The sequence below is a fragment of the Monodelphis domestica genome, chromosome 4 (assembly GCF_027887165.1).
Source record: "Monodelphis domestica isolate mMonDom1 chromosome 4, mMonDom1.pri, whole genome shotgun sequence".
NCBI classification, from domain to species: Eukaryota; Metazoa; Chordata; class Mammalia; order Didelphimorphia; family Didelphidae; genus Monodelphis; species Monodelphis domestica.
The window spans coordinates 207,879,830-207,894,522 of record NC_077230.1 but is presented as its reverse complement, the minus strand read 5'-3'; the positions used below and the strand labels follow the sequence as shown (position 1 = coordinate 207,894,522).

Here is a 14,693-nt window from a genome sequence, read left to right as displayed (position 1 = left end):
AAAGAAGATTGTTAGGCCTTAGCAGAGAAGAAAGTTTCAATTGCTAGTGTCACTTTTCTGAGGCCCAGAGCCGGGTCACTTTCCACAGGGTGGTGAAACAGTGGTGGTAGATTTTAGGAAAAGAATATATGTGTGTGTATGTGTACAGACACATTCCTTTTTTGTAGGTTATAGTTGACTATACTTAATTGTATTTTTTTAGTTTGTTTTTCAATACTTTGAGAAAGGAAAGATTGTATCTGATACTCATCTTGATTTTGTAAACCATGTTAATCAAACTGGAACACAATTCCAAATATTATTCTTTCACAGTTATGGTGCAAATACTAATGCATTTGTTGCTACAAATTATAATACTTTAATCATTTATATTTGCTTTGTTTTTTAGTCAGTAAATGTATCTCTGGATTGTGTCTATGTCATTCATTATAAAGTCTCACTCTGAGATATCAAAATGTTTGCAACTTTCATATGTTTTAAACCTTTTATTGTTAATATTTTTTCCCTGAGGAGGTGATCACAAAGAAAATCCTTTAAGACTTCTGTAGTAGAAATTATAAATAGTTTTTCAAGGACTGTTTATTAATACTGTCTATTACTAGTATAGTTTATTACTCTTTTATTGACTTTTAGAATATATGACAAGTTAAATTAGGGACTGTTTTTGGTTTTTTAATATATGAAATCATGAATCTATGTTATGTGCAGCATATCCTTTTAAAAGTACATATTAAATTTAATTTGATAGTACCATGCCTGCCCTACTTATCTCTATCCCTTTGGGAATATCCTTCTACATTCTTTTATGCATTTTAAAATGTTTCATTGATACTCTTTTCTTTTTTGTTCAATCACTGTGACTATTCCATTGCCTCTTACAATACTTACCTAGGAGTGGATTTAAAACTCCTCATTCTTTCATATTTAAAGTATCCAACCACATATTAAAGAAATCATTACTCTACGTCTTAAGTTTTATATAAAATTTGACCTTTTGTCCACTTTTCTTAGTGTGTGGCTTTACTATTCTTTCTTTAGTTTTCATTAGCATTCCAGTATTGAATTTTAGAGCCTATTTGAATCATGTGCAATAATTTATTTCCATGCAATTTTACTAACCCCTGCAATTAGAAAAAGGAATGTGTTGAGTGTGTTAAAATGTTTCTGCTATGAGCCCTGCAGTTGACCATAGCAAAGTTTGGGACTTAATAGTTCGTACTATAACCCTAACAGGTGCTAGTGTATTCAGTGTCATACTCTTGCTGAGTAGTGAAAAATGACAATAAAATTATAAGGCTTTAAGGCAGTAGACAGTTGCACAAATATTTAAGTGTTTATCTGAATCCAGGGAGCAAAAACTATCTTAATTGCATACAATACCATGTGATCAATATGCTCATTCTATTGAAATTTTATAGACACATATAGCATGCTTTAGAAAAATAATTTAAGATGAAAGTATCTGAAAGGTCTTAGGAAAAGTTTGTGAAATTTAGTGTACCTAATTCAGTTTATTTAAAACAACCACCAAAGTTATAGGAAGGAAAATAATTTTATTGCAATATGTACACAAACCAGAAAAACTAACATTATTATAATATTTTTGTTTTTTGCTCATATAGAGAATGTCTAGTCACACAGACTCAGAACCAGAAGTGTTGTTGGAAAGAAAAGGCTGTGCCGGAGTGATAACATTAAACAGACCAAAGGCTCTGAATTCATTGAATATTTCCATGATTCGACAGATTTATTTACAGTTAAAGGTTTGTAGCTCTTTTTAAAAAAATTATACTGATTTTTGTAAAAGTGTAAGTTGTTTTTCAATATATCCCTCTTTTCCTAATATCTTTTCTTATAACAAAAAAATCAAACAACTAATCTATGTAGCTGGCTTTTAGTAATTATAAGGATTCTCTTTTTTCTTACAGATTTATAAATAAATAGAAAATTGTTTATTTTATTCTTAACTTTCTTCCTGGTAGTTAGAGCTTTTTTTTTTTTTTCCCAACTGACAACCAATTTAACATATTTGACTTTTCTCCTTATAAGTTTATTTCCTGCATGCCCATTATATGCATATAGGGGAGTAAGTGCCAAATTCTTGATACTTAGTCTTGACTTTGAACTCACTTGTTTGATCATTTGTATAAGCCTATGCACAAATGTTGAGGTAATGGACACAACTCCATTGGTCTGGACATATGCTAAGAATATGGACTTGTTTGGTCAGGTGCTGTAGAGTAGCTATGGATATTGAGAGAAGAGGACCATATAGGTACCCTAGAGGTCACTGAATTTCTTATCCTTTATTTCAAGAATTCTAAGAAATACAATTTCAGATAACATGGGATACTTGTAGACTGCTGGGAAATAACAGGAGCAGATAGACCCAATTGCTATTTAGTAGTTATGGCAGAGGCAGCTTTTTGAGTAAGCTTTGGGCAAATTCATTGCTATTATAAACAGTAGAGTTGTAAACAATGATTCTGTGAATCTATGCAGAGATCTAAACCAATTTTCACATGAATGTAATATGAAAAGAATTCATTGGTATTTTCTTTTTTTGTGCTTCTTTTATTTTTATTTTTAATTAACTAATTTAATTAATTAATTTAGAATATTTTTCCATGTTTACATGATTCATGTTCTTTCCCTCCCCATGTGACTGAAATGTAAAGATCTTGAATGGGAGGAGTATGAGATAAGACTGGAAAGACAGGATAATAGGATTGAGGTTTTAGCGTTAGAAGAAACATGGCGGTCATCTGATCCAATTAGAGGCAGCTAGGTGACACAGTGGATACTGAGAGTCTGGACTTTTAGAAGATGGAGTTCATAGCACATATTGGTTTTGTGACCTTGGGTAAATCACCTAACCTCTACCTCAGTTTTTTCAACTGTTAAATGGGGATAATATAGTAGCTGAGTAGCTAGGTGGCACTGTGGATCTGAAGACTCATCTTCATGAATTCAAATCTGACCTCAGAAACTTACTGTGTTATACTGGGCAAGTCATTTAACTCTGCCTCAGTTTCCTCATCTGTAAAATGAGCTGGAGAAGGAAATGGTAAACCACTCTAGTATCTTTGCCAAGAAAACCTCAAATGGGATCATCAGGAGTCAGACATGACTGAAATGACTGAACAATAACCAAACAAAAATATAGTAGTGCTTCTTAGGGTTGTTCTGAGGATCAAATGAAATAATATTTGTAAAATACTTAGCACAGTTGCTGGCATACAGCCAGTACTTACCAATTACTTTATTAATACCCTCTTTGCCCCTTATTCTCCTTCCCTTCACATTTTACAGATGATGAAATTGAGGCCCAGGGAAGTTTTGATTTATTTGCAGTCACATGGATACTGGGGAGCAGAGCTAAGATTCAGATATAGTGTGTCTCTGTCTCTAACTCCAGCATTCTTTCTACTTCAGCACATCTAGTTTGAGTGAAATTTGGAGGATTAATACTCAGGAGTTTGTATCTAATTTGGAAATCAGAAGAGCACAATTGAAGATTTTGGGACATTGTATTATGTGAAGGAATTGTAGGTATTCAGTTTGGAGAAGAGAACATTTAGGGGTACAGGACAGTGATCTTCAGGTATTTGAGTATTTGCCCTTTGGAAAAGGGAACAGACCTCTACACTGATAAACCAATGGGTAGAAATTACAGAGAGTCAGATTTTGGCTCAAAATTGGTTAAACTGAAGAAGAGTTTTCCTTTGACACTGAAGAATTTCCTTGAGATTCTTTTTAAGTGAACATTTTTTAGTTCAGTTCTGATTGGCCACTTGTTGAGGGGCATTGTGCCTGAGATATGGGAACTAAGAGGGTTTCTCAAGTCATTCCCAGTTTTGGAATTCTGTGCTTCTATATTTCATAGATGTTTATATTTTTCCTATTCAGATATCTCTTAAATTCAATCAGTATACAAGATTTGTCTTCAAATCCTACGTATGATGTTAACTGTATTTCAATGGACAGCCTTTCTAAACTATGGGCTATTTCTCTAAAATATAAGAAATAATATGTAGTACCTACCTAACTTGTTTTGAAAATAAAATGAGATAATACATATAAAGTGCTTTGAAACATTAAAGCACTATTTTAATTTAGTAAGACCTTGGGCAAATGGTTTAATATTTATGTTTCAATTTCTTCAGTTGTAATATGATCTCTAAGTTCTAAGTCCATTAACCTGTGCTAGGTACTAGATCAAGTTGTCTTTGCCAACAAAGAGTTTACACTCTGCTGGGAAAATAAAAAAAAAAGAAACTTATTAAAGCAACAGATGAATGTTAATGGTTATTCACATTTCTTTTTTTGTATTTGAATAGAAATGGGAAGAAGAACCAGAAACTTCTTTGATAATTATGAAGGGTGCTGGAGGAAAGGCTTTTTGTGCTGGAGGTGATGTCAAAGGTAAAACATTTGTTCTTCACTTCAAAACCTTTTTTGATGTAATTGACCCGAGTCATTGGCAGATTTAAAAATAGTAATGGATCTAATTGTGCAATAATAAATTTTAATCTCATGACTAATTTCTAAGTTGAAACATTTTTTAAAATGTGCCCTTTTAATGTAAAATCTCAGCCGTTCAGATTAATATCTGCACTTGGCTCTATGTGGAGATAGGGAAGAGAACTGTAAAAGAAATAGCCACCAGAGTAGAGATTTTAGCTATTTATTAACTTTGTGGACTGACATGCAGGTGATGGTAATTTGTTGTTTTGTCATTTTTTTCCAGATAATGGGAAAGAACTTCTATTCTGATTGAGCCGCTTTTTCTTAGTAAACTAGGGAGATATGAGTTTTTACTTGAAAACCTCTTTGTTCCATGTCTTCATTTATAGAAAGTTTGAGAATACTTATCTTAGCCCTAGTAGCTCAAGACCATGCTACCTTGTGTTTGATTTTTTCTTTTTTTTTTGTAATAATTAAGCATAAAATGATTTGGAAGCCCATTCAGAGTTATATTGGTTATAACCTTGAAAATGTTATATGCTTGTATACTTCTGTATATTTAATATATATAAATTCCTCTTACTAAGGCTACAGAATTGGGTTAATAACCCACTAAAATGTTATTAAAATGAAAATAGTTGGTAATTTAAAAGTATGTGCGTTACAGTACTCTGTAACTATAAATATGATTTTAGGATTTGAGAATTTCATAATGGGATCATCAGAAATTCCTAAACTTTTCATGGTGCCCTTATTGTCATAGTAATTTTTTGATGGTGACCTTCAGACAAAAGAAATACCTAACAGTTCTGTTTATTAACTAGTTATGTCCTAACAACTTGATAAGTACATTCTAACAGCTTAGTAACCATTAAAAAATAGGCACAAATAGCCACAAATTGAAAGGAAAAAATATTTTTGTTTCATTCTTGAATAACCACAATTACTTATGAATTAGGTGTATTTGCCTTCTCTCTTTCTCAAACTTCGGAACCAGATGTGACATTACGACCCTAAACTCCTGTTCTAGGGTGATTTCCAAGAGGTACTTTTTTTTTTAATAGCAACTGATGAAAACCCAGCTTTCTGGGGCTTAAGAAGCTACTGGAATAGCTGAAATTCCAAGTAAACCACAACATATTGAGAATGTCACTGAGAACATTTAGCTGGACCAAATGTTGTGTTTGGGAACTACTTTTAGGTAGTTCTCTAGGTGTCTGACAGATATTAACTATCACTGTGTTTCCCTTGAAAATATAAAATACTCTGTGCCATCCCTGTGCACACAGTTTGGGAACCATGGTGGAAAGGATTTAATATTTGCTAATTGACATTCAGTTATGGTGTCTTTTTTTTTGTTGTTTAAATAAGATCATATTTGGTATAGGCAGATGTAGTTAAACCTAAACTTAATCATAGAAAACAGAATCATATCTGAAATCTCAACTGATACTGAAAAATGAGGCTAGCCATACATTTTTGATTCAACAAAATACTTCATATGTGTAATTAATTTCTTTATTTATACCTCTCCACTTTCATGAATTATCCCTTTTAAGGAAACGTTCAGATTTAGCTTAGAACTGATTATTTTTAAGCAGTATTACAAAAATATGGGAAAATTCTCTTTATTATAATTATTTTGTGGTCTTCACAAAAACCCATCTTACCAAACGTCCCCAATGTGTTAACTAAACTTTTTTCCTGAGATCAGAGAAGCTGACATAATGCAACATTGCCTACTAGTGGCGATAGATATTGATAGATGTGGCAAACCACCTCTCTGATTTGGACATTGTCGAGTCCTGCAGTAGAAAAAAATAGTTGATGATAATTTATATGTTGAAATATTCCATATATATTTCTTTATTACTCTATTAAATCTATATTTACTAAACTGGAGCATCTGGATCCTGATTCAGTCTCTACCCCTCTTTCCTGAGAGTAGTCTGCCCCTTTATAGACCTAGTGCTTGCCCTAAACAGTGAGGCTATGAGATTGATTTATTTTTCTGGGATCCTTCAAATCTGATATCCAGTTCAAATAAGATAAAACACCAAATATCAGAATAGGCCTCCATGCAAACATTTTTATTATCATATGCAGATGCCAACAAGCATTTATTAAGCATCTATTCTATTTCTGGTTATTTGCTAAACCTTAGGGATACAAAGAGTGACAAAAAAGTCCTTGATCTCAAGGAGCTTACAACGTAATGGAGGAGACAGCATGAAAACATCTAGGTGCAACTTTTATACACACACACACACAAATATGTATGTATGTGTATATATATATATGTATATATATATATATATAAATAATGTTAATAGCAAATTGGAAATAATTCGACATAAGGAAGGCAATAACATTTAGGAGAATCAGGAAAGACTTCCAGTAGAAAGTGGCTAGGACTTGGGGGAAGCCAAAGAAGCAAGGAGATAAAAATGAAGGAAGAGAATTCCAGGTATGGGAAAGAACAATTGAAAATGCAGAGTTGAGAGGTGAAGTATCTTGTAAGATCAACATCAAGGAGGGCAGTGTTAACAGATCACAGTATGTGGGTAAGAGTAAGATATAAGAAGACAGGAGAGGAGCAGATTATAAACACTAAACAGAAGATTTTATATTTGATCACCTGGAGGTGATAGGGAGTCCTTGGGATTTACTGAATAGGGGGGTGACATGTTTTAGCAAGATTAAGTTGATAGCTGAATGGAGGATGGACTGGAGTGGGTACAGACTTGTGGCAGGGACCAACCAGTGAACTAATATAATTGTCTAGGTACGAAAAGATGAGAACCTGTGCCATGGTGATGGCAATGTCAGAAGACACTTCTTTATTGAGAAGTAGGTATGTTTCAACAATCTTTTGAAGTCATAATTAGTCACTACATTTACAGACTCTGATATTTTTCAGGGTTTTTTTTTTTACAGAATTTATACTTATCATGTAACTAGTTCTGTTTATTTTGTTCTGTATTTGTCTTACCAAATTTCTCTGAATTCTTATTCATTATTTCTTTTGGCATAACTATATTTTAAAATTCACATAGAACAATTTTTTTCAGCCATTCCCTTGTCTATGGTTCCTTGTTTTGCTTCCAGTTATTTGCTACTACAAAATGTACAAGTATAAGTAATTTGTTTATTTTGGATTTTCCCTGTATCTTTGACCTCTTTGGATTATATGCCTCCTACTGGTATATTGATATATTTTGAGCACTTCTCCAAAGGAGAACAGGCATTTTTCTTAAAAGTTTTAAAAATTTCTTAGAGATTCTGAATATCAGCTTTTTATCATATATATGTACCTTAAATATATTTACTCTTTCCTTTTATTTTTATTCTGGGTCCATTGTTGTTTTCTTGTACTATTAAAAATAGAACAATATGTTTTATTTCTAGAGATATTTTATTTGCTTGATAGATAAAAAACAAACAAACTTATTTTCCTCATTTGGTATAAAGAAGAAATGACAGAGTCTACATCAGATTTTGAATGTTCAAAAATTATTGGATCATTGATCAGTTAGATTTAAAAAAAATAATATGTGGTTAGAGGAATGGGCCTAAACTCATTTTTTTATCCTGCTGCTAGCTAGTTTTCCTTAAAATTTTTATTGAAACATAATGTGAAACATAAAGGTGAGCCATTTAAATTCCCTTAGGTACAAAGTGGGAATGGGAATATTTGCAAATCCTTTTTTTACAGGATTGTTGTGGGGAAAGAGCTTTGTAAACCTTGAAATATTCTATAAATATGAGTCATTATCATAATCTTGGGTTTTTCAAGCACAAAGTATACATTTTTTTTTTGGTTCTATTTCTGTATTTTTACATTTAAAATCTGGCAAGGCAAATTGCCTTTTATTTTTTCCCCTTAATATCTCCTTGATATTTTGACCACTATTTTTCTTTGTATATTGAACAAGAAATCCCTGTATTTGAGGAGCATGCCATTTGTGTTTTGATGTTATATTGTAGCTATATACTAATTTGGGAATTACTAAAATGAAGACTTAAAACTTTAGAGGATATAAATTGCTTGTTTCAATAGGACTTTTATTCAGGAAGCAGTAATAGTGATTGACTCAAAAGGGAGCTAATGGATAAAATGTTTGCAGATTGATTACAAGAAGGTGAGATGAAAGAAGCAGATGTCAAATTTAATTTTAAAGTTTAGAAGGAATCAAGAATTGGAATATTTGAAAGAAGACAAATCCTAGAGGATTAACTAGAAACTAGTATGAACAATCAATAATTTTACTTTTCCAAGTGATGAACTTTATCTTAACAAAACAACTATAATAAAACAATTAAGACAATACATAAAACTGATTGCAAATTGTATTTGTGATATTTCATTTTTGTTATTGGTTAATAGAAGAATGAAAACCTGTATACTAATCTTAATAAGGAAGCACCAATTGTGTCCATTGCAATCAACAAATCTTGCTGTTTTAATGCTTTTACTTATACATTTGTAGCAAGTGTGTTATTCTTTTAGCTTTGCTTTCTTTATTCTGATTATTTTGTATGTCTTCCCATAATTATTTGAATTTTTTATTCCTTATGTGCAAAAATACTCTATTTGCTTGCTACATTTAATTAGATATTCTTCAATAGTTGTTTCTATCTTTTTGCTATCACAAATAATGTTACTATGTGAATATTTTTATATAGACCATTCTTTATTTCTTACCTATAACCTTCTTAGATTATAAACATAATACCAACTATTTTCAGGTAGTTTTTTCCTTAGAGTCATAATTTAAAAAAAATATTTAATTTCGGATGTCATACCTGAGTGTAATATTGCTATAGGATTTAGAGAGAGGGGTGGCATAGTCAAAAACATAGGTATTTTTTATTTTAGCACTAAAGGTTGCATGGAGATGAGACCATTTAGGAAATAGACTATTCCTAGTGGGAGAAGTTAGAGTATTTGAAAGAAAAATAAACAGTTTAAAAAAGAAAAACGATTCAGAGATGAGAGCTGTAGGATGTAGTGGAAAGATCATTGGACTGGAAGCTGACAGACCTAGGTTCTAGTCTTGTCTCTGCTACTGATTATCTGTGTAATTTTGGGCAAGTGATTTATCCTATCCTAACTAGCACTATTTATTTGGAAATGATATTGCATAGTGATTAAAAATAGTGGATTTGGATTCAGAGGACCTGGGCTTGAAATAGGCCTTTGTAACTTACTGTCTATGTGATCTTGGTCAGTTGAGTTACTTTCTTGGCCCTTCACTTTCTTTATCTCTAAAATGATAAATGATTAAGGATCATTTCATCTCCAAATTTTATGATCCTTTACAGTTCCTTTATAAAGTGATGAGGTACAATTAGATATTTTAAGACTTTTTCTAGTTTTTAAAAGTATATGGATGACTCTTTTAGAGTTTTTTTCACTTTATTCTATTTGAGATTTTTTTTTGTTTTTGTTTTTCCAGCAATAGCAGAGGCAGGTAAGGCAAAAGAGAAATGGATTCAGGACTTCTTCAAAGAAGAGTATACTCTGAACCGTGCTATTGGTATGTGTGCTATGTAATGTCATAAAGCAGAATTAATAAATAAGGTGCATATCTAGTTTTTAAAATTAAGTTATATAATATTGAATAAATCCTTTTTGTGCATTGGCTAGTGTTTTATTAAAATACTAATTTGTTCACTTGGAAGTATCTGGCTTACTATACTGCACTGAGAATTGTTAATAACTGTATATTTAGCTGGATGGTACAAACTGCCCGTAAAAACTGAGAACTCTTCATGAGAAATAGGAATCATTTACATTTCTGTAGTTCTTGGAGCTTTACTAAATATAAGATCATTATTCTCATTTTGACATATGAGGAAGCTGCATGCATATACACATCTTGGTCTGATGAAACATACATATGCAGATAAATTGCTTTATAGAAGTCAATTCAATTAGCATAGATAGAAAAAGAATACTGTTCACCTATAGAGAAATTGAATGGTAGTCATAGTTCTTCAATCCATTATAAAAAGTTTCCATTGTATGTTGACCTTTCAGAAACTAAGTAGATGTTAACAGAAAGAACAGTGAGTCACATGTACTGCTAATTACTTTTTTCATGAAGTAATATAGATTGACTGATTTCCATATTTTTTAAATTACTTGTTGATTGCTATTCCAATTTTCTCCATTTATATTACTATTGCAAATATTTGTGCTTTAAGTATTTTAAAATGCATTTTTGCAAAAAACTGAAGCTTTTAAATATTAAAATTAATTATAGCCATATTTCTTGTAGGTACTTATCAGAAGCCTTATGTTTCATTTATTCATGGAATTACAATGGGTGGAGTAAGTAAAATTACTTCTTACAGTTATTGAGGCATGAATTTTTATTATCCACAAAAGCCAATGCAAAAGCTCTTTTAAAAGGAAAATGTGATGATAATTCAAATATGATAGAATATTAGATAGCTGTACAGCATGAAGCCTAGCAAAAAAAAAGGGGGGGAGACTTTGAATCTTTATAGAATTTAGATGCAGTGAATGGATCTTACCTTAGCAGATTGATTTGTATACCAAATTTCATTTGTCTTCTATGCTCTAAACCAGTGATGGCAAACCTATGGCATGAGTGTCAAAGATGGCATGCAGAGTGTTTTCTGTGAGCATTTGGCTGCCCCCCCCCCCAAGTTCATTATTAGAAAGGAAGAGGGACTATGATGGAGTGACTCCCCTCCCCCTCTCCACTGTGCCTGAGGACATTTTTTCACATCTCTTTGCCCTCTGCCCATCAGCCAATGGGAGTGCATGGGGGAAGGTGGATGACTCACAGGTGGCAGAGCTAGAGGGGAGCAGCAGAGCCATTCAGCCACTCCCCTACCCCTCTCTACACTCACAGAGGACATTCCTTAATTCACCTGCCCCTCTGTCCAGCATCCCAAAGGGAGCCCTTCCTCCCTTCCCTGTGTGGGGTAAGGGGTTGCAGGGTGTGCCTGGCACTCAGTGGGGTGGGGGAAGGGCACAGCATGCAGACTCTGGGTGGGAGGGTGGGCACAGCACTTGGTCTGAGAGGTGGGGTGGGGGCAGGGACAGTACTCCATTTCTAAAAGGTTCACCATTACTACTCTAAACCTTAGTGGTAGTCTCGTTATTCAGAAGTAATCATTGAATATTCTATGCAGAACACTTATCTTATTTTCTCAACCATGACTTCTCTCCCTCTATTTCCAGACCAGCTTTTACTTACTTATTTTTGCCTTTGTATTATTGGCCCTTTGGTTGATCACTTTATCTATACACTATTTTCCTCTATTGTATTCCTTGCTTTTTTATTTTGTTGCTAATTATGACTTGGCAAACTCCAAACCTGGGTTGTCTTCATCACATACTCTTAGTCCCAGTATGCCAGAGGAAACCACAACTGTTTATGAGATCTGCTACTACATTATTTCTTTTAATATCAACCAGACTATTGCACAACAATTCTTTTAATGTTCTGGGACTGGCTATCTCAGGTGCCACAATGACTATTTTAAACCTTTTCCTCTTTTCTCCAGATCTCTACATCTTTCTTTCCCCCCATACTCTTAGAAGAAAATTCTCCTGTTTATTGATAACATCAAAGCTATCTGTTCCTCTACTGCTGAATCTTCTTTGCACACTATTGTTAAATAACACATAACATTTAACAAAAGAAAAGTTTACTTAATAATGGTATGAAAAGTATATTCCCTTTTGTAAAGGTCACAATTCCTCCATGACTTCTTATCCTGGGAAGTTCTTGTCCATCTCTTTCCATAAATTTCCTATAGAAGATGAACCAAACAAACAGGAGCCCCTCTTTTTGGTTTTACTATTTAATGTAGGACAATGTATTCCTGAAGAATTACTTTATTATCCTTGATGTCTTTTATGCCACTTCTTGAAAGCAGATTTTTTTTGTAATAAGTTACAGACTACCTCTCCTTTTCCATCATACATTTCTGTCCTTTGGGTCACCTGCAATTTTAATTCTTCTGAGTTTGGGGTAATAATGCTTTAATTCTTCATGGATCTGTGGTTTAGTCAATGTAAGTATTCCCTTCCTTGCTATAAATTGCAACCTCTATAACTTAGCAGCCACTGTTTGATACCATTTACTCATTGTGTAAATAATAATAGTAGTAAATAACTTGAATGAATGAAAAAGGGGAAAGCATTTATTAAGTACTTACTATGTTCAAAGCACTGCGTTAAACTTCAAGGATTCAGATAATAATATAAGATAGTCAGGGCAAAGAGGATTTTGCTGCAAGTTTGATGGTAGGGTCTCATGGTTCTTAGGGTACACACATGGTAAGCAGATGGTATCGCAGCTTCTTTAATGTCATTTCTGCTGTTAAAAACATATCAATTTATGTATAGTGAGTGAGCCATTTGACAGTGCTAAAAACTTTGGAGGTAAGAACTTTATTTTCTTGGTCTTCAGAAGCTGTGGTTCTAGTGACCAGGCTGCATATGCAGGATTGCTTCCCTTGAGAGCTGGATTGAAGCAGTACTCTTTGTCTAGGGGTGCTGCCACTATGAAGACTCACGGAAGCAGTTGGTCAGCTGTTGGTGGCAGTGGCAATGATGGTGAGGAAGGTTTTAGGCTCTATGTTCAAAGTCATTGCATCCTTCAGTGGTAGCCCTGAGGCACAGGCTGGAAGCTAGGTCAGTGGTCAAGGGGCTGTCTCATTTGAGGCCTGAGAGGAGATGGTAGATAAGGTGGAAGTGTGATTCAGCTTGACTGATACATGCTGCTTCTTGACTAATTCAAGAAATTTTAATGCTTTTAATTAATCAATAGGCATTTCTTAAACACTTATTATTAGCTAGAATTTGTTTAAGACATTAGAGCTACCCCCCAAAATAAGGAGCCTTTGCTCTTGAAGAGCTAACAGTTGAGCTTAATAGCTAGTGGAGCTAGATTGTAAAAATGGAACTTTGGCTTATGTGCTAGCATTATATTGTTCAAAATGTCTGTTGTTATTGTTTTTTTAAAGCAGGATTTTAAAAGTATAATCATTTATTTAATATAAATCTCTTATTAATTCCCTCTGATGAAGGAAGATTGATGATATGAGGGAGGTTTAATCTTTCCAAAGAAAATATATGTTGAACCCATTTCAGAATTTATTGTAGATGTAGTTCTTTTTTAATTTAACCTGGATTTGAATCAATAAGATAAATCAAAATCCTTTTAAAGGCCTAATGAAGATTAGAAAAAGGCCTAATAAGAAAATGTAAGTGATCCAGTAGATGGGGCCATAGAATTTAATTTTGGCCATGCAAATTTTATTTTTTCTTCCAGAATTAAGATTGACTTAGAAAATTGATTTTGGTGTGTAGTACCTCAGTCTGTTACCCTTTAAGTAACAATTTGGAAGCTTTTATAGAAGGATTGGCTAAATTTAATTACAATCTGGATTTTGGTGGCTGAAGCTATTGCTAATTTTTGGGGAAGGGTTATAGAATAAAATCTGAATATTTTACTGAATCATTTTCCTATTTCAGTACATCAGAGATTTTTAATTTCAGCACTGAGGCTGTTTCTTCCACCAGTGCAAATTGTAACTCCTCTTTAAGATAGTAAATGGTCTTTGAAAGTTTCTATGGTTAAAATAGCCAACTTGTTGATATGCTTCTCCACACTTAGATAGTGTGATTCTTAGTTAGCAGAATTAAATAGTCTATTGTGAAGCCTATATGCAAAGCCTTTTTTCCATTTGGTAGGACCTGTTGGAGTTTGTATTCTACTAGAATAATCTTTGAGACCCTATGGACTCTGTTGTACCATCATGAGGCATTGGAAGATTTTAGTGGAAGTATGTCCCCATGTATTTTTCCAAAACTAAATCAGATTTTGAGAAAAAAGTAAATTCAGTATTTTTGAAGTAGTTGTCCAGAGATATTAAAAAGTTAATTGATTTTTTTAGTCATCAAAAATTGTTTAAAATTGATTGAGAACTGGAAAAAAATTATTCCATCTCTACATGTTCAAGAAGAGAACTAGAATTATAGGTAGGCAGAGTGAGCAGGTATTCGGGAGGTAACAGGGAGGGATACAGTGAAGAACGTTTTTCATTTATAACATATATGATGTGTAACATTATATGTACATTTGTAAAATTCACCATACCATGAAATGTACAATCCAAACTACAGAGTTTATGAAGAAAATGAGATGAGGGGCACAATACTAAAAAATTTCATTGAT

At 33.0% G+C, this 14,693-nt stretch overlaps 1 protein-coding gene across 3 annotated transcripts in view; it reads left to right on the top strand.

The window, feature by feature from the left end:
* Window positions 1-14,693, top strand: part of HIBCH (3-hydroxyisobutyryl-CoA hydrolase) — a 123,632-nt gene that overhangs the window by 32,349 nt on the left and 76,590 nt on the right. For all 3 annotated transcript variants that reach the window (XM_056794126.1, XM_007494508.3, XM_007494507.3), the window contains 4 exons: window positions 1,623-1,763; window positions 4,341-4,425; window positions 9,927-10,007; window positions 10,752-10,804. In XM_056794126.1, coding sequence (XP_056650104.1) covers window positions 1,626-1,763; window positions 4,341-4,425; window positions 9,927-10,007; window positions 10,752-10,804 — 357 coding nt within the window. In that variant the 5' untranslated portion in view covers window positions 1,623-1,625. The remainder of the gene's footprint in view (window positions 1-1,622; window positions 1,764-4,340; window positions 4,426-9,926; window positions 10,008-10,751; window positions 10,805-14,693) is intronic.